Source organism: Rhinolophus sinicus, chromosome 5 (genome assembly GCF_057876585.1).
Source record: "Rhinolophus sinicus isolate RSI-liver-muscle chromosome 5, RSI-T2T, whole genome shotgun sequence".
Lineage (NCBI taxonomy): Eukaryota > Metazoa > Chordata > Mammalia > Chiroptera > Rhinolophidae > Rhinolophus > Rhinolophus sinicus.
In genome coordinates this window covers 51,720,101-51,740,573 of record NC_142505.1, presented here as the reverse complement: position 1 = coordinate 51,740,573, position 20,473 = coordinate 51,720,101, and the positions used below count along the sequence as shown (strand labels likewise).

The 20,473-nt window shown below is 33.9% G+C and overlaps 1 protein-coding gene across 1 annotated transcript in view; it reads left to right on the top strand.

Annotated features, from left to right (window-relative positions):
* Positions 1-20,473, top strand: part of DNAH12 (dynein axonemal heavy chain 12) — a 192,536-nt gene that overhangs the window by 142,447 nt on the left and 29,616 nt on the right. Inside the window, exons 56-62 of the mRNA XM_074313144.2 lie at positions 2,566-2,780; positions 3,498-3,690; positions 9,128-9,320; positions 12,713-12,885; positions 16,463-16,603; positions 17,534-17,692; positions 17,859-18,003. Coding sequence (XP_074169245.2) covers positions 2,566-2,780; positions 3,498-3,690; positions 9,128-9,320; positions 12,713-12,885; positions 16,463-16,603; positions 17,534-17,692; positions 17,859-18,003 — 1,219 coding nt within the window. The remainder of the gene's footprint in view (positions 1-2,565; positions 2,781-3,497; positions 3,691-9,127; positions 9,321-12,712; positions 12,886-16,462; positions 16,604-17,533; positions 17,693-17,858; positions 18,004-20,473) is intronic.

The window sequence follows — 20,473 nt, the reverse complement described above, 5'->3', positions numbered from 1 at the left end:
TTCCAGCTTCTTGCCACATATGGACTCGAGGAGCCCCTAGGTTGTTAGAACTGATATCTCCCCAAGGCTAGTTGTCATTTCAGCTCGTGCACTTACTTTCCTGGAATTCAATTTTGCGTGTGTTTCTGGCACCTGTGTTTTTATGTATGTATGTATGTATGTGTTATGTATGTGCATACCTCTTAAATGCATGTCACCTGTGTTTTTAAAAAATGTCATATTTTATCCACCATTACAAAGTGGCTGAAGGATCTTCAAGGTTATTTATTTAGTCAGTCATGCTGCATCAGTTTATAAGTAATCAATCCTTGTTTTGCTTGCTTGTAATTTCTAGAGGTTTGTCTATTTCTAATATTGTACAGTGGTTGAGAGCAGTGCAATCTCTGGTGTCAGGATATTTCGATTCAAGTTTTCCTCTATCACTTTCTATCTTGAGATTTTGGTAACTTACTTGACCTCTCAATGACTCAGGTACCCCATCTGTAAATGAGGATGATAATAACTCCTCCCTCGTAGGAATGTTGTGAGAAAGTGCTTAATACACGATAAGTTCTCAATGAATGTTAGTTTTTTTATAATTATCATCTTCAAATACCTCATTTAGTGTCTGTATCTTAAATTCTGGCTTTGCTTACTTTTTACCCATGATGAAAATACTTACTGTGCTGCTTTACTATTGTTTGTTAACACATCAGTCTGGTGACTTAACAGTAAAGCTTTGTTTTCCCCAAAATTACTACCTCTGTCAGAAACATAGACAAATAATGCTTTTTTCTTCAGACTTCCCAAGGATCTGAAATGCAGACTAGAATTATTTGCATGCCCACACTTGGTACACTGGAATACAAATACCGTGGCATGGTCTTATCTCTCTGATGGACACAACAACTCAATTTTCCAACTGTATTTGTAATACTATGTAAGGTTGTATTAACTAGGAGTTGGATTTCTTTCTTCTTTTTTTTTTAATTAAAATTTATTGGGGTGACAATGGTTAGTAAAATTACATAGGTTTCAAGTGTACCATTCTGTGATACATCATCTATATGTCACATGTGTGTTCACCACCCAGAGTCAGTTCTCCTTCCATCACCATATATTTGACCCTGTTACCCTCATCTACCATCCCCCTCCCCCTTTACCCTCTGGTAACCACTAAACTATCCTCTGTGTCTATGAGTTTTTGTTTCTTTATTTGTCTTGTTCCTTTGTTGCTTTCAGTTTTATATCCCACATATCACTGAAATCATATGGTTCTCAACTTTTTTCTGTGTGGCTTATTTTGCTTAGCATAATAATCTCAAGATCCATTCATTTGTTGGATTTCTTTTAGAATAATAAAGAATCTCTAATTATTATATTACTGAGAACATTGATTTAGGCATTACCAAGAACACTGATTAGTATTAAAATGTTAATTTACAGAAAAGCTTAGTTTTTGCAAGGGAAAGAACAAGTGTTTTATTTTTCCAATAATAAGCATATGTACGGAAGAAAAAACATCCCTTTAAATAGGGCATTGATGCCTGTAGTCTAATTTACTAGGAAACTTTTAAGCAGTTGTATATAAAACAACTTTCTGATTTCCAGAACACATTTCCTCTGTTTGCTGTGATAGCAAAAGCAAATTTTAGCTAGTGTCTGGATCTTTTTGTGCTTTCAGTAGGACTTCAGTATAATTTGAGCTGACAAAGAAAACAACCAAGTAGCCAGTATTGGATTGTTTTGTCTTTTGGAAAGGAAAGAAAATAAAAGAACAGAGTTATCTGGGAGTAGTTGATTAAGGAGCTTATTTACAGGGAAAGGGGATTTTACCCCTTGACAGGAAAGAGAATGCCTGGGAAAGCCAAAGTGACGTGGGATGAAAATTCCCCTTTCTGTGCTCATATTTTTTAAAGACAATTTAATGCACTGTACTGAATACAAAAAGAACCTAGGACAGCATCAGCACTAAGGAAGAGGAAAACATATCATATTTTGAATATCTGAAACCATGAATCATATGTTCTTGAACACAAAGTCTTTACTATACTTACACAGAAAAAAATCCTAAATAGATCTCAAATATATACCAGAGTAAACTTGGGGACTTAGTTTATAACTCTGCTCATAACCTGAGGAAACCCATTATAGGTTAGAGGATCTGTTACTTTCAATTTGTATCAAGTAATAGAATTATTGTTCATATTATGTTAACAGATGTCATGTATTCAAATTATCTTGAAGACAATGTGTTATATTGGAAAGAGCACAGCTTACAGGTTCACAAGATCCTACTTCTGACATTGAACTGATTTTGTAACCATGGAACCTTGGACACAGTACTCCCAGAGACTAAATTTCTGCATTTCAAAAGAAATTTTTTAAATAAAAATAAATAAATGAAAATAAAACTCCTTTTCACTTTTTCTCACAGGACTTTTGTGAAGATTAATCCTTATAAAGTATGTGAAACACATTGTATTTGTACAGATTGGTGGTGATATTTATTATTTAAATTGTATAATTTTAAAGAAATCTCAACATCTATGTATTCCTCTCAGAATTTTTCTTTTTATATTCTAGGCCTTTAATGATTGACCCCCAGGGTCAAGCCAATAAGTGGATCAAAAACTCTGAGAAAGAAAATCAGCTTAGTGTTATTAAGCTATCAGATTCAGACTATATGAGAACACTGGAAAACTGTATTCAGTTTGGAACTCCACTTCTATTGGAAAATGTTGGTGAAGAACTGGATCCATCTTTGGAGCCTTTACTACTTAGGCAAACTTTTAAACAAGGTAGAAGTCAATTTTATTAGTTGGTAGAACTGAAAAATGATTGGATTATCTTTGAGGCTTATCTTTGAGGCAAGAAAACCACTACATAAATTTAATAATAACGTTAATAACCCAGAACTTCTGTGCCATTGTTAATGTGTGAAAGGAAATCAGGAATGAACTTTGGTCAGATATTCTAAATTAAATACTGCGCCCTCCCTTCATTGCCTTAACCACTGTTATTTAGACTGTTGTTCAGTAGAAAACACGAAGAAGTCGAAGCCAGGCTGAAATTCCTTTATCTTGTGACCATGGGCTACATAAAGTCTATTATTGTGAATAGTAATTGTTAATGTGGACCAGAGTTGACTTTAAGTTGACATTGCCCACCTTATATATTTTTTTGTTTGTTGATAAAAATTTTATCTCTGCCAAACTCTAGTACTTTTAAACGCTTTAGTCATATGCAAATAACTTTGGAATCATGATTGAAAATTGATAGAGGAAGTAAGATCAAAACGAATCTTGATTTAGAAGGCTCCATGACAACAGAGAAAATGTCTTATACTACCCCAGAATTAATGTTCTGCTGTATAACTGCTTACTTGCCTCTGTGTTTATAACTTTTCTCACACCTGTATTCTACTTTAAGTTACTTGTAACCTGGGAAAGATCTTAACATGGGGGTGGGAGTGTCACTTTGGCTTACTTACTATGCATTTGTTTTCTGAAATACAGGTGGCATTGATTGCATCAGACTCGGTGAAGTCATTATTGAGTACTCCTTTGATTTCAAGTTTTATATTACCACAAAACTGAGAAATCCACACTATATGCCAGAGTTGGCTACAAAACTGTCTTTGCTCAATTTCATGATAACTCCAGAAGGACTTGAAGATCAGTTACTAGGTATTGTTGTTGCAAAGGAGAGGTATGTATTTTCTTAAATGCTTATAAATAGCCTAGAAAGAAATATTTGTAGGCCATTAATACTTTTGTTATGTGATTATTTTGAAACCTTGTCAAATTTTATATTTTGTTATTATAGATTAAATACTTAATATAATCCTTTAAAATAGCCATTCTATAACCAGTTATAAGTCAACCATGTTTTATTGGGCCCTTAGTGTGAGTAGTAGATTCAGATGACATGCCATAATTTCTGACTTGTTCTGATTGTTTGAGCCAAAAATGTCACCTATGTATGCTATGAACAAAATCAGGAATGTGTGCAAAGACGTATACAGAATGTTAATAAGAAAATACTTAGAATAAGAACGAAAAGGTAGGATACTAAGCTATATACAGTATGGGTAATATTTTGTAAAAAAGAAAGTTAATACATGAATGGATATCCATATATACAAAAAAAGATTGGGAAAGAATACACCAAAATGTTAACAATAATATTCCCCTGGGGTGCCAAGATTTTGGGTAATTATTACTATTTTCTTTATAATTTATGTATTTTTTTCATTGCTAGCATGTGTTATTTTTTTACATGAGAAAGAATACACCTGGAAGGGCTACTAGTAAAGAATTGTTTCCTTAAGGAAATCTTTTATTTTTATTAAATTTATTGGGGTGACATTGGTTATTAAAATTATATAGGTTTCAAGTATATAATTCTATAATACATTATCTAAATATTTCATTGTGTGTTCACCATCCAGAGTCAATTCTCCTTCTGTCACCATATATTTCACCCCCTTTACCCTTCTCTATCAACCCCTACCCCCTTACCTTCTGGTAAGCACTAAACTGTCTATAAGTTTTTGTTTGTCTTCTTCATTTGTTGCTTTTAGTTTTGTATTCCACATATGAGTGAAGTCTTTTGGTTCTCGATTTATTTTGTCTGACTTATTTTGCTTAGCATGATAATCTCAAGATTCATCCATGTTGTCTCAAATGACAGTATTTCATCTTTTCTTATCGCTGAGCAATATTACACTATATTATATATGTATCACATCTTCTTTATCCAATCATCTATCAAAGGACAGGCACTTCGATTGTTTTCATGTCTTGGCCACCATGAATAATGCTGCAATGAACAGAGGGGTACATATATCTTTACAGATAAATATTTTTAGATTTGGGGGTGGATACCCAGAATAGGGATTGCTGAGTCAAATGGTAATTCTATTCTTAATTTTTTTGAGGAACCTCCATACTGTTTTCCACAGTGGCTGTATCAATTTACATTCCCACCAACAGTGTATGAGGGTTCCCTTTTCTCCACAGCCTCTCCAATACTTGTTATTACTTGTCTTGTTGATAATAGCCATTCTAATTGTTGTGAGTTGGTATCTCCTTGTGGTTTTGATTTGCATTTCCCTAATAGCTAATGAAGTTGATCATCTTTTCATATATCCATTGGCCATTTGTATGTCTTCTTGGGAGAAGTGTCTGCAGGTCCTCTGCCCGTTTTTTAATTGGATTGTTTGTTTTTTTTGTTTTTGAGTTGTATGAGTTCTTGATATAGTTTGGATATTAGCCCCTGATCAGAGGTGTTGTTCGTGAATATCTTCTCTCATTTGGTTGGTTGCCTCTTTGTCTTGTTGGCAGTTTCTTTTGCTGTACAGAAGCTTTTTAATTTGACACAGTCCCATTGATTTATTTTTACTTTTACTTCCTTTGCTTTTGAAGTCGAATTCATAAAATGTTTTCTGAACCCAAGGTCTATTTGGATAGGTTAGTACCTATCCTTTCTTCAATGCAATTTATTGTTTCAGGTTTTATATTTAGGTCTTTGATCCATTTTGAGTTAATTTTGGTATATAATGAAAGATAGCAGTCTAATTTCATTCTTTTGCACGAAGCTTTCCAATTTCCCAGCACCATTTGTTGAAGAAGCTTTGTATGTTTTTGGCTCCTTTGTCATAAATTATCTGCTCATATATATCTACATGTACGTTTATTTCTGGGCTCTCAATTCTATTCCATTGGTCTGTGTGTTTGTTTTTCTGCCAATACCATGCTGTTTTGATTAATGTCACTTAGAGGTATAAATTGAAGTCAGGGAGTGTGATACTTCTAGCCTTGTTCTTTTTTCTCAGGATTGCTTTGGCTATTTGGGGTCTTTTGTGATGCTATACAAATCTGATTTTTTTTCTTCTATTTCTTCAAAGAATGCCATTGGTATTTTGATGGGGATTACATTAATCTACATATTGCTATGGGTAATATGGCCATTTTAACTATGTTGATTCTTCTAATTTATGAACACGGAATATCTTTCCATTTTTTTGTGTCTTCTTCAACTTCTTTTCAGAATGTCTTATAGTTTTCAGTGTATAGGTAGGTCCTTCACATCTTTTGTCAAGTTTATTCCTAGGTGTTTTATTCTTTTTGTTGCAATGGCAAAAGGAATTGTTTTTTTCATTTCTTTTTCTGAAATTTCATTGTTTGTGTATAGGTACACAATGGATTTTTGTAAACTTATTTTGTATCTTGCAACTTTACTGTATTTGTTTATTGGGTTTTTTTTCTCTTGTTTTGTTTGTTTGTTTGTTTTGGTGGAGTCTTTAGGGTTTTCTCTATAAAGGATCATGTCATCTGCAAAAAGTGACAATTTGACTTCTTAATTCCCAATTTGGATGCCTTTTATTTCTTTTTCTTGCCTGATTGTTCTAGCTAGGACTTCCAATACTATGTTTAATAACAGTGATGACAGAGCATATCCCTGTTTTGTTCCTGATTTTAGAGGGAAAGCTTTCAGTTTTTCACCATTAATTATGATATTACCTGAGGGTTTGTCATAGCTGAGGGTATGATCTTTATTATATTGAGATATTTTCCTTCTATACCCATTTTATTAAGTGCTTTAATCATAAATGGATGTTGTATCTTGTTAAATGGTTTTGCTGCATCTATTGATATGATCATATGATTTTTATTCTTTATTTTGTTTATGTGGTATATTGCATTGATCAATTTGTGTATGTTGAACTATCCTTGTGCCCCTGGAATAAACCCCACTGGATCATGATGTATATTCTTTTTAATGCATTGTTGTATTCAATTTGCTAGTATTTTGCTTAGGATTTTTGCATCTGCATTCATCAAAGATATTGGTCTAGTTTTCTTTTTTGTGTTACCTTACCAGGTTTTGGTATCAGGGTAATGTTGGCCTCATAAAATGAGTTAGGAAGTATTGCTTCTTTTTTGGAAGAGTTTAAGGACAGGTATTAAATCCTCTTTGAATGTTTGGTAGAATTCCCTAGTGAAGCCATCTGGTCCTAGACTTTTGCTTTTGGGGAGATTTGGGTGATTGTTTCAATTTCCTTACTGTTGATCGGTCTATTTAGATTTTCTAGTTCTTCATGATTCAGCCTGGGAAGTTACATATTTCTAAGAACTTGTAAAGTTATTGAATTTGGTAGCATATAGTCCTTCACAGTATTCTCGTGTGATGCTTTGTATTTCTGTGGTATTCATCATGACTTCTGTTTCATTTCTGATTTTGTTTATTTGTGTCTTTTTTCTTTTTTCCTTAGTGAGTCTATCCATGGGTTTGTCAATTTTATTAATTTTTTAAAGAACCAGCTCTTTGTTGCATTAGGTTTTTAAATTGTCTTTTTGTTCTCTGTTTTATTTAATTCTGCTCTAATTTTTATTATTTCCTTCCTTCTGCTGACTTTGGGTTTCATTTGTTCTTCCTTTTGTAGCTCTTTAAGATGTAATGTTTAGTTGTCTCTTGGGGATTTTTCTTATTTCTTGAGATACACCTGCAATGATATAAATTTATCTCGTAATACTGCTTTACCACATCCCAATAATTTTGATATGATGTATTTTATTCTCACTTGTTTGTATGTATCTTTTGATCCTCCTTTTATTTCTTCTTTGACCCAGTCATTCTTTAATAGCATGTTGTTTAATTCCACATATTTGTGGGTTTTTCCTGCCTTTATTGCAGTTCATCTCCAATTTCAAACCTTGTGGTTGGAGAATATGCTTGTTATGATTTCAAGCTTAAATTTGTTGAGGCTACTTTTGGTTCCCAACATACGATCTAACCTTGACAATGTTCCATGCACACTAGAAAAGAATGTATAGTCTAGTTTTGTAGGATAAAAGGCTCTGTAAATGTCAATTATGTCCATTTGGCCAAACGTGTCATTTAAGGCTGGTATTTTCTTACTGATTTTCTATTTTGATGATCTGGTCATAGCTATCAATGGCATATTTAGGTTTCCTACTATAATTGTGTTTTTGTGAGTTTCTTCCTTTAGTTCTGTAAGTAGTTGCTTTATAAATTTTGGTGCTTCCTGATTGGGAGCATATATATTGATAAGTGTTATGTGTTCTTGTTGTATTGTCCCCTTTATCATTATGAAATGTCCATCTTTGCCTCTTGTTAACCTTTTTTATCCTGAAATCTGTTTTGTAAGATATAAGTATAGTTACATATGATTTTCTCTGGATGCTGTTTACTTGGAGTATTGTTTTCCACCCTTTCACTTTGAGTCTGTATTTGTCCTTGTAGGTATGATGCATCTCTTGAAGGCAGCATGTGTTTGGGTTTTGTTTTTTTGATCCAGTTTGCTACTCTGTGCCTTTTTATTGCTGACTTCGGTCCATTTACATATAGGGTGATTATTGATATGTAAGGATTTCCTATAGCCATTTTATCTTTTGTTTTCTGGTAGCTTGGTGTCTCCATTGTTTCTTTGTCTTTGTGTTTCTGTCTGTTATTTTAGTTTGGTTGTATTCTATGATTTTTTTCCTCTCTCTGAAGAAAGTCTTTGATTTCACTTGAAGCTTTATATAACATTATCAAGTAGCCTATTACATGACATCAAATTATAAGTGACAATATGTAGCCATGAGATACTTTTGTTACTTCTAATATTTGAATTTCACAAGAGAGAACCATGTCATAACATATTCTATAACATGGTAATTATGTTATTTTGAAGTTTCATACAATCTTGGTAAGATGCTGATGCCAATTTGTCTTTTACTTGAAGAGGTAGTTGTATGATGAGTCATCCTTTCTATGTCTGCTACTGTAGAAGAGGCGATGAAAATGAGACCGAATATGACAAAGCCAAGGAATAAATAAGAACTTTCATCCTCTGAGTTTCTTCTCCAGTTCTTATTCTAACATAACTGGCTAAATCATGTTGTTGCCACATTTTACACATACACAGTTAATGCTTGTTTTAGCTTGAATGTCTCAAATTATTATTTGAGTGGAAGTAATTTTTTTCCTTAAGTTAGGATAAAGATATTAGTCATCTTAGTTTGTGTTACACATCTAAAAATTACTTAAATGTGTACAGAATTGTGATATCTAACATTTAGATATGAATTTAGATAAAATGCTACAAATTTAGATTAAATGTTTCTATCTTTTTTAGACCAGAATTAGAAGAGGAAAGAAATGCTCTTATTCTTCAGTCTGCAGCTAATAAGAAACAGCTAAAAGATATAGAGAAAAAAATTTTGGAAACATTGTCATCTTCAGAAGGAAACATTTTAGAAGATGAAAGTGCAATTAAAGTCTTAGACTCTGCTAAAATTATGTCCAATGAAATAACAAAGAAACAGCAGGTGAAAAAAAGAATCCTAACAGTCTTTTGAGTCTTAAGATTCCAATTTACTCCCAGTACCTGAGGAAAGTACTATCGAAGACTTACTGGAAAAGAAAAAGAATTCATAAAATACTAAAACATAGAAACTAATTTTAAACTCACGAAAATATCTCTTACTGTTGAATTATTCAAACCATGGTCTGATTGATATGGTATCTCTACACAGAAAAAATAAATTTAGAATGAAACTTTAAAAAAGATATTTTTTATTATTGCATAGTTCAGAGAAGCTAGTGAGGTTTATCCAAGTTTAATTGACTCTTCATCTAAAAACTTGAGCTTGAGAATTTGGCTCGCTTCTGTTCCTGGTTGGAGCTTAAGATGTGTGGAGGTAACTGCTGGTTAATTGAATAGTAAGTGCTTCTAGGTACTAATACAGATATTCTTCTGACAGTGCCTGGTCATTTGTTTGTCAGGGAGAGAGGTATGAGAGTTGGGGGTGGCAGGTGGTGGAAGGAAGACAAGTAGTCCATAGCCAATAGTGTCTTTATTGCAAATTTGTCTATCACAGCCAAATGGTGTTTTTATATTCTATGTTTTGTAATAAGACTCATACAATGTTATAGATAGAAGAGGACTTAGCTATCAGTCATCTTTTGCATCTCATAGTTGAGAAAGCTAGGGCCAGAAAGAGTAGTTGAGGCCCAAGTTCACACAAGTAAGTGATATTATGTAATGACTTCTGTAGGCTAACTTTATTGATTTTCAGCACTTTCAGTCCTCCTTGGCCCACGCAATGAATTAAGCACATCCTAATATTAGGGTAATTTTAAAAAGTTTTTTAAAAACCTAAATAGAAATTGCACTAATTACTCAGCATCCTTCTGCTGCTGCCTACACGGCTTTGGAGTAGAGGGCTTTCAAAAGATCTAGGCACCTATCCTCTTGGGGTGGGTTGAGTTTTTCATGAATGTGATGGTAATGACTTTCTGTTCAGTGTATGTTTTTTGCTGTTGTTGTTCTTGTTTTTATTAGTTTGTTTCCAATTTCAGAAGAGCCAAAAGAGTAGCAGTGTCTTAGAGTAATATCCCATGGCAGCCCCCATCTGGGGACAGTGACTGAGATATTCTATAATGTCTCCCTTCCCAATTCCTGTCCTTCAGCGCTGAACCAACTTCTTATTGTCCCCTTGCCATGTTATTTTTTCAAAGAGGAGATAAGGATAGGAAGCATTTATCAGCTCATTTCCTATTAAGACTCAAGGAGAAAAGGAGCTATAAGTATTTACTTGTTCAAATACTTTATCTTGCAAAGAGAGATAAATTTAATAAATCATAATCTCTTTCTGATTGGGTCCGCTTGATCATTATAAACATAACTTTAAATTCATTATATATTCTGATCCAAAATATGCTCTGTATCTGGCCCTGACTTCTATTCTACTAACCCAATGTAAAAAAAAACACCAAAAAAAAAAAACTGTCTTCAGAGAAAAGTTCCCCCACATAGTCTAAAACCTGCTTTTCCCATTTCCTCCAACCCATAAGAATAAACAAACACAAACAAAACTTTAAGAATTCGTTCTATAGGTTTCAAAGACTCCCCTTTCCCCAAAATTTTCCTAACTGAAGTTTAGTCTTTTTGAGTGCTGTAAAGTATGATATATATAAATATCACAACACAGGAAATTTTTACAAATAATGAATTTTCTTCATGTAACGTCATATATTCACAATGTTTGTTTCTTTAAAAATATCTTGTTTGATTTTAGGCCATTAATAGTAATTAATGAAAAATATATTTATATTTCTCGAGCCTAATATTTCATACACAGAGCCAAGTTTAGTAAGCACTATTTATAAGTACACTGCAAATAAAGCTATGGAACCTGTCTTAAATTATTTACTGTTTAAAAATAATAGCAATATTTGCTAATTATTTTTGCTTGCTACTGCCATTAATGGCAAATGGCATTTAAGCTGAAAAATTAAGGTTTAAATAACAGGAGGTTTAAATGGGAATACTAAGATAATGCTTTCTTATATAAAGTGTCATTAATTTCCATTATTAATAACTTTTTTTTACTTACTAATAGTCAAGACTGAGGTTCAAACCTTAGGTTTAATTGTGGTTATACTGTGTAATTTTGGGGAGAGTTGTTTGTAAGGAACAGAAACCCATTCAAATTAGCCCAAATAAGAAAGATAGTTTCTCCAATCATAGGAAGTACATACAAGCCTCAGGAATAAATGGAAAGCTTAATAAATTAAGTTTCTATGCTCTTTGTCTCTCCGCCTCTTTCTACATTTGTGTGGCCCTTCTCACTACTCCATCTGAAGACTAATTTCTTCTGTAAAAATTTTGCATCTGTTTCTTCCTACATTTATTTTGCACATGGAAACCAACTCTGGTCCCCATTACCTTTTAGCATTAATGCCCAGTACCACCTGACTTCAGTTTCTGAGGCTCTTAAAGGGTGGGAAGTTGGAGGTAAAATTGATTAGCTTATCTTGGGCCTGGTTCTATCCCTATCATTGGATTGAATCAGCTATAAACAGAATCATTCACTATAAACACGACTACACAGGCACACTCATTCAGCAAGTCTCTGGCTAGCATTTCCAAAGAAGGGAGAGTGGGTTGGAAAAGTGCTCTACACATTTTTTGTGTAGAATATTAACCTATCAGATTGAGTTGTCAGTTGAAGAGCTGCTATCTCGGAGAAATTTTTTCTTTTGGGGTTGAATGTCTATACTCCTATTAAATCTGGAAAAGTTAAACATTTCAGAAACTAGTTGAAAAAAAGTATTCTTAATGTATAAAACCATCAGCCAACAAATATTTTTGAATACCTACTTTGCCAGACTTTGTGCTGGGTCCTGGTACACATGTTGACACCTTAAACATACACACATGCACACTTGCTGTCTCTATTTCACCCTCTCCCTCTCTGTCTCTGACCTATTAAAGTAAAAGAAGGTGAGTGACTATAGTACACACATGTCAGATTCAGGCAAAGAATAAACAATGATTGACAGTGCTGTTACTACTCAAATAAGAGAGAAATTGCTGGTGAGTAATCACACCTTTAATCTGTAAAGCTATTTTTCTTTCTTTTTTCCTTTCTCCTTTCCACCCTCTGGTCTTACTCTCCCCTCCCTCAGTAGTTCTTTCCTTTCTTCTTTTCTCTTTCTTCCTTCTTCCCTCCCTCCCTCCACCTCCCTCTCTTTTGTTCTTTCTTCCTTTCTTTTTAGCTTTTAGCATAGTAAAGCCCTTTCTTGTAAACTATATTTCCATAATTTTGTCATTGAGTTAGGTGGGTATTCTTTTAAGTATAAACTTCATTATATGAAAAATATATAATTAAAACATATTTTCTATTTCTTAATCTTGATTTTTCTCTTTTTCTAGATTGCAGAAAAAACAGAACTCAAAATAGCAGAATCTCGAGAAGGCTATCGACCCATTGCTAAACATTCATCAGTATTATTTTTCAGCATTGCAGACCTGGCTAACATTGATCCAATGTACCAGTACTCTCTCACCTGGTTTGTGAACCTTTATATCAACTCTATTCATGACAGGTAAATTTTCTCTAGCTTCATTCATCCTCCCTAGGTTGGATTTTTATCACCCTTCCTTTAAAGAAAATTTATTTTACCTATATAATATATAATATTCATTATAGAATATTTAAAAATACGCAAACGAGAAAGAAAGATAGAAAGAAAGAGAAAGAAAGAAAGAAAGAAAGAAAGAGAAAGAAAGAAAGAAAGAAAGAAAAAGAAAACTTTCCTGTTTTAAGTTTTGTTTCACTCCTACTCAAGATTTACACATAAAAGGGATTAGCTTTAGTCCTTTTTTCCTCTCTCCTAAATATTTCTTTTTTTTAATTAAAGTTTATTGGGGTGACAATTTTTAGTAAAGTTACATAGATTTCAGGTGTACAATTCTGTAAAACATCATCTATATATCACAGTGTGTGTTCACCACCCAGAGTCAGTTCTCTTTCCATCACCATATATTTGATCCCTTTTACCCTCATCTACCACCCCCCTACCCTCTGGTAACCACTAAACTATTGTCTGTGTCTATGAATTTTTGTTTTTTCATTCGTTTGTCTTGTTCCTTTGTTTCCAATTTTATATACCACACATCAGTGAAATCATATGGTTCTTGACTTTTACTGTCTGACTTATTTCTATCAGCATAATAATCTCAAGATCCATCCATGTTGTTGCAAATGGCACTATTTTATCTTTTCTTATGGCAGAATAGCATTCCATTGTGTATATATACCACAAATTCTTCATCTAATTATATATCGAAGGACACTCCTAAATATTTCAATAAGGCACATGACATCTTTGCTGGCAACTCCAATATTTCTTTCTTTGTCCTTGTGGTCTATGAAAAACTGCAGTCCCACATTTTACTCATTTGCAAGATATTTTCACTTTAATCAATTAATGAATGTACACAGATTTTGGAGTCACGTTGGAGTAAAGGATTAAATCTCAGTTCTGCCATATGCTACCTGAATGAATATAGGCAAGTCAGTTAACCTTTCTGTAATTGCCTCAATTTTTCTTATCTATAAAACAGGAATAATAATAGTACCTACATTTTAGAGTTGTTATGAGAGTTTTAAAAAGTTAATATTTGTAAAGCATTTATAGCATATCTGGTATTTAGTAACTACTGTACTTGTTAAACAGGATAGAACCTTATTTGAGCCTGCCATGTGTGTTCTACCTGGGTTCTTGGTAGAACAATCTCCTGAGTGATTGAAATCCCTAAGCTTTCTCGATTGGAAATTTGAATTTGAATTTATGCAATCCACACAATGGAAGATATTCAAGTTGATGAATGGACATACATGTCAATAACAAGTGTCATTGAGGGTGTAGAATCATCAGAACCTTTATACACTGCTGGTGGGATTGTAAAATAGTGTTGTCACTTTGCAAACATTTTAGAAGTTCCCCAAGATATTAAACATAGATTTGTCATACGATCCAGTAATTCCAACAAATCCAGCAACTCTTGGGTGTATACTGAAGAGAATTTAATGCATATGTCCACTCAGAAACTTATAGTCTTTTTGTTTTTAGCCACAAAGAAACTGTATTCAAAAGTTACTTGGGGGGCCGGCCCGGTGGCTCAGGCGGTTAGAGCTCCATGCTCCTAACTCCAAAGGCTGCCGGTTCGATTCCCACATGGGCCAGTGGGCTCTCAACCACAAGGTTGCCAGTTCAATTCCTTGACTCCCGCAAGGGATGGTGGGCAGCGCCCCCTGCAACTAAAATTGAACACAGCACCTTGAGCTGAGCTGCCGCTGAGCTCCCGGATGGCTCAGTTGGTTGGGGCGCGTCCTCTCAACCACAAGGTTGCCAGTTAGACTCCCGCAAGGGATGGTGGGCAGCGCCCCCTGCAACTAGCAACGGCAACTGGACCTGGAGCTGAGCTGCGCCCTCCACAACTAAGATTGAAAGGACAACAACTTGACTTGGAAAAAAATCCTGGAAGTACACACTGTTCCCCAATAAAGTCCTGTTCCCCTTCCCCAATAAAATCTTTAAGAAAAAAAAAATTTACTTGGGTTAGTTTTTCCCCTCTTCAGTATGGTGATGCCATTCATATGAAATACAGTTAGGCTCATTTGTTTATATTTTATTTTATAGTTTTCCCCCTCCTTCTTGTTGATTTTAATTTTATTACGTTTTTTAGCACACAAATTAATTTGACTCCAAAAGTAAATCCTGTACAAAAATGGCTGCTTAGAGGTGTCACTACCTCCTACCTTTCCAATCTATTCCCATGGACACAAGTATTTTTTTTAATTAAACTTTTAATTTTGAGATAAATGTAGATTCACACGCAACTATAAAAAATACTACAGTGATCCTGTGTACACTTTACCCAGTTTTCCCAATGGCAACGTGGAAAATCTATAGTACATATCACAACCAGGATATTGAGGTTGATACAGTTAAGATACCTGACACTTCTCTCACAACAAGGATCCCCATTGCCCCTTTATAGCCACACCCACTTGCCGCCCATTCCCACTCTCTCCTTAATGCTTGGCAACCACTAATCTGTTCTCCATTTCTATAATTTTGTCATTTCAAGAATGTTATATAAATGGAATCATACAGTATGTAACTTTTGGGGTTTGGCTTTCTTTACCCAATCTAATTCTTTGGGCATTTACTCAGGTTGTTGCATGTGTCAACGGTTGCCTCTTTTTATCGTGAGAAGTATTTCCTGATAGTGTTTAATCATTCACCTGTTGAAGGACATCTGGGTCATTTCCAGTTTTGAGATATTACAAATAAAACTGCTGTAAGCATGAACTTTTCGAGAATGGATACATCATCTTATATAGCCATAAGTATTACTGAAAAAAAACTGAACTAAAAAAAAGAAAGCAATACATGCTTATTGCAAAAATTTTGAACACATAAGAGTACAAAGAAGAAAATAAATATCAGTTATAACCCCACCCAGAAGTAACCACTTTTGCCTATATGTTTTCTGACTTTTCATATATTTCTTTAAGTGTATAGATCTTGATCTAGATTTTAGGCTTCTTTGGGGCATGTAAATGTTTCATAATTCTTTGTCTTATACAGTTCCCTCCCCAGCATAGATCTTTATACTACTGGAGGTTCAATATGTGTTTTTTAATTAATTGATTGTTTTCATTTTGGAGTAAAATACGAAATTTAGAATTTTGAAAATAGAAAGATGATGTAAACCATATTTCATTTTCTCATTGAATTATACCGTTTTTTACATACAGATTTACTAGAAGTTGCACACACACACGCACACACACACACAAATTGTACAGGGAGGTCCCATGTATCCTTCACCTTGTTTCTCCAATGGTAACATCTTGTGTAACTATAATACATATTACAACCAGGAAATTCACAGTGGTATAATCCAGAGAGCTTATTCAGATTTCACCAGTTTTATATACTTCCATTTGTGTGTGTGTGTGTGTGTGTGTGTGTGTGTGTGTAGCTTCACATTTTTTAACAGTTGATAGGTACTTTGATGAAGTAAAAACAACTAATATGTTAATTCATATGTTACCTATTTTATCTTAGTATTTTTAAACTCAATGTTTTCCTTTTTTTAACCTTTTAGTAACAAATCCAAAATCTTGGAGAAGCGACTACGATATTTAAATGACCACTTCACTTACAACTTATATTGTAATATATGCCGATCACTATTTGAGAAGGACAAGCTGTTGTTTTCCTTTTTATTATGTACTAACCTTCTGCTGTAAGTTACTTGCTTTTTCTTAATTTATTTATTTTTAAAAACCTGCCTGGAAAATCGAGTCAATAAAGATGGCTGCTCCGCTTAATTCATGAGTTTACTTGTACATTTCTCTACAATAGTATTGGTGTTTTAATGTTTATTTGATTTTTAAAATTTAGATCACACAGAAAAGTTTAAAATATTCATGTGCAGTTCAGTAAATTCTTATAGAGCAAAAATCTGTGTAACTACCACCCAAATCAAGAAATACAGCCTTTTCAGATTGGCTTCTTTCACTTAATAATATACATTGTAGGTCTTCCCATGTCTTTTTGTGGCCTCATAGCTCGTTTCTTTTTAGTTCAACAAAGATTCAACTCTAGTTGGCAAAACTCACATCTCCAGTCCTGTGCAAGCTCTGGTAGCTATTCAGTTTACAGCTCTCCAAACATTATTTGCCAGGCCTCCTGGAGTTTTACCGTATTCACAGATGACTTAGAATTTAGCAATAAAATCAAGAGAGAATACCTATGCAGGTTTCTAGAGCTGCTTTTTCATGTATTGTCCTCCTCTCTGGTACTCTGCCCACAAATTTCAGCCACCTCAGCCCTTTGGAACTCTGATCTCTGCCTCTTCAACTCAGCGATACTGCCAAACTCTGATTTTGATGGCCTCCCTGTTTTGTGATCTGGAACACGCCTTCAGGCAGATGGTTAGAGCTACCACAGGGATCACTTATTCATCTCCCTTTTTTCAGGGACCACAGTTCTGTACTGGCTGTTGTATAATTTCCAAAACAGTTGCTTTATTTATTTTTATCCAGTTTTCTAATTGTTTATAGCAGTAGGAGGAGTCAGTCCTAATTATTTTATTCAAACTATAGATGCAAAAATTGACTGTATTCAATTTTAACATCGACAATTTACAACAATCCTTATTTTGGGAATACAGGGCAAAGAAAGAGGTTGACTACCAGGAACTTAGGTTTCTTTTAACTGGAGGAGTGAGTCTGAAGAGTGCTGAGGCAAATCCTGATCCTACTTGGCTACAAGATAAAAGCTGGGAGGAAATTTGTCATGCTAGTGAATTCCCTGCCTTCAAAGGACTCAGGTAATTGTTTAAACTTGATGATTTAGCATTGGACAGTGATGGGTAATTTTGTAATCTAGTGATTTTTAAATGGTTCTATAGCTGTCTTGATTTAACTCATTGCTGAACAATCTCTTTTTAAATTTTTTCCCAATGAAAGGATAACTAATAAGCTTTTTTCCACTAGGACGCATTTTTGTGAACATATAAATGAATGGCGGGAAATCTATGACAGTAAAGAGCCGCACAATGCTAAATTTCCAGAACCAATGGATCAGAGCCTAAACGAACTACAAAAAATGATAATTCTTCGGTGTTTGAGACCTGATAAGGTAAAAGACAAATATGTTCTATTTGGAACCAGATGATTTGCCACGTATGAAGTACTAAGTTTATAGTTATTGTTGTTTGGTTCTTTAACCCTTATTTCAGATGCTCAAAAGGATTCATTGAGCTCCTTGGATCTATAGGTTTACAGTTTTTCTCAACTTTGCAAAATTTTGGCTATTATTTTCTCAAATATTTTTTGCCATCCTACCAATGATTCCAATTAAATATACATTAGACTGCTTGATATTATACCATAAGTGACTGATACTTTGTTAATTATTTTTAAACTTTTTGTATCACTGTGCTTCAGTTTGGGTAGTTTCTATTGCTGTTTTTAAGATTGCTGATATCTTTTGTACCATCTAATCTGGTGTTAATCCCATCCAATTAATTTTTTGTTTCAGCTATTATATATTTCATCTCTACAAAGTTCATCTGGTGTTTTTTCTTAGTTTTGAGAACAAAACAACATAGTGATTAGACATTTATGTAGTTCACAAAGTGATAACCCCAATAAGTCTATTACCCATCTGACATTGTACATAGTTATTATAATATTATTGACTATATTCTCTATGCTGTACTTTATATCCCCATGACTATTTTATTACAGTTGACACCCAGTATTATTTTATGTTAGTTTCAGGTGTACATCTTATTGGTTAGACATTTATGTAATTTATAAAGTGATCCCCCTGATAAGTTTAGTACCCATCTGACACTATACAAAGTTTTACAATATTATTGACTGTGTTCTCCATGAGGATGTGTACTTTACATCCCCATGACTATTTTGTAACTACTAATTTGTACTTGTTAATCCCTTCATCTTTTCCACCCAGTTTCCAACCCCCCTCCCATCTAATAACCATCAGTTTTTTCTCTGTATCTATGAGTCCGTTTCTGTTTTGTTTGTTCAATTATTTTGTTCTTTAGATTCCACATACAAATGAAATCATAGGTAGTTGTCTTTCTCAGTCTGACTTATTTTACTTAGCATAATACCCTGTAGGTCCATCCATGTTGTCACAAGTGGTAAGATTTCATTCTTTCTTATGGCAGAGTAATATTCCATTGCATATATATGTGCCGTAAGTTCTTTATCCAATTATCTATTGATGGGCATTTCACATGTTTTTATATCTTAGCTATTATAATAGTGCTGCAGTGAACACAGGGGTGCGTACACCTTTTCGAATTACTGTTTTGGATTTCTTTGGATAAATACCCAGAAGTGGGATTGGTGGGTCATAAGGTAGTTCTATTTCTAATTTTTTGAGGAACCTGCTTACTGTTTTCCCTAGTGGCAGTACCAATTTTAAATCCCACCAACAGTGCACAAGAGTTTCCTTTTCTCCACATTCTTGCCAAAATTTGTTTGTTGATTTATTGATGATGGCCATTCTGACAGGTGTGAGGTGATATCTCATTGTGGTTGTTTTGTTTTTTTTTTAATTAAAGTTTATTGTGGTGACAATGGTTAGTAAAGTTACATAGGTTTCAAGTATACAATTCTGTAATACTTCATCTATATATCACATTATGTGTTCACCACCCAGAGTCAGTTCTCCTTCCATCACCATACATTTGATCCCATTTACCCTCATCTACCACCCTCCTCCTCCCTTACAACTCACAGCATAAATAGGGATAATTTGTGACAACAAAAACATAAAAGGGTAGAGAGTAAGATCTAAACTGGCAAAGAGGAATGGAGAAAGGAAGCATGCTGAAGAAAATGGAATACTCTACTATAAAACTTTCTCATTGTGGGTTTCACTTGCATTTCTCTGATGACTTTGAGCATCTTTTCATATGTCTGTTGGCCATCTCTATGTCCTCTTTGGAGAAATGTCTGTTCAGGCCCTCTGCCCATTTGTTAAATTGTTTAGTAGCATGCTATTTAGCCCTCTATGTGTTTGTGTGTTTTTCAGTTTTTTTCTTGTAATTGATTTCTAGTTTCATACCATTGGGGTCAGAGAAGACACTTGATATGATTTTAATCTTCTTAAATTTATTGAGACATTTTTGTGGCCTAACATGTGATCTATCTAGGCAAATGTTCCATGTACACTTGAAAAGAATGTATATTCTGTTGCTTTGGGGTGAAATGCTCTAAAACTATCAAATCCATCTGGTCTAGTGTATGCCATTTAAGGCCACTGTTGTTATTTTTTGTTGTTGTTGATTTTCTATCTAGAAGATCTGTACATTGGTGTCAATGAGGTGTTAAAGTGCCTACTATGATTGTATTTCTATGAATCTCTCCTTTTATGTTGGTCAATATTTGTTTTATATATTTAGGTGCTCCTGTTTTGGGTGCATAGATGTTTACTATGGTGATGTCCTCTTGTTGGATTGATCCCTTTATCATTAGGTAATGTCTTTCTTTGTCTCATTATATATAGTCTTCATTTTAATATCTATTTTGTCTGATATAAGTATTGCTACCCCAGCTTTTTTTTTTGGTTT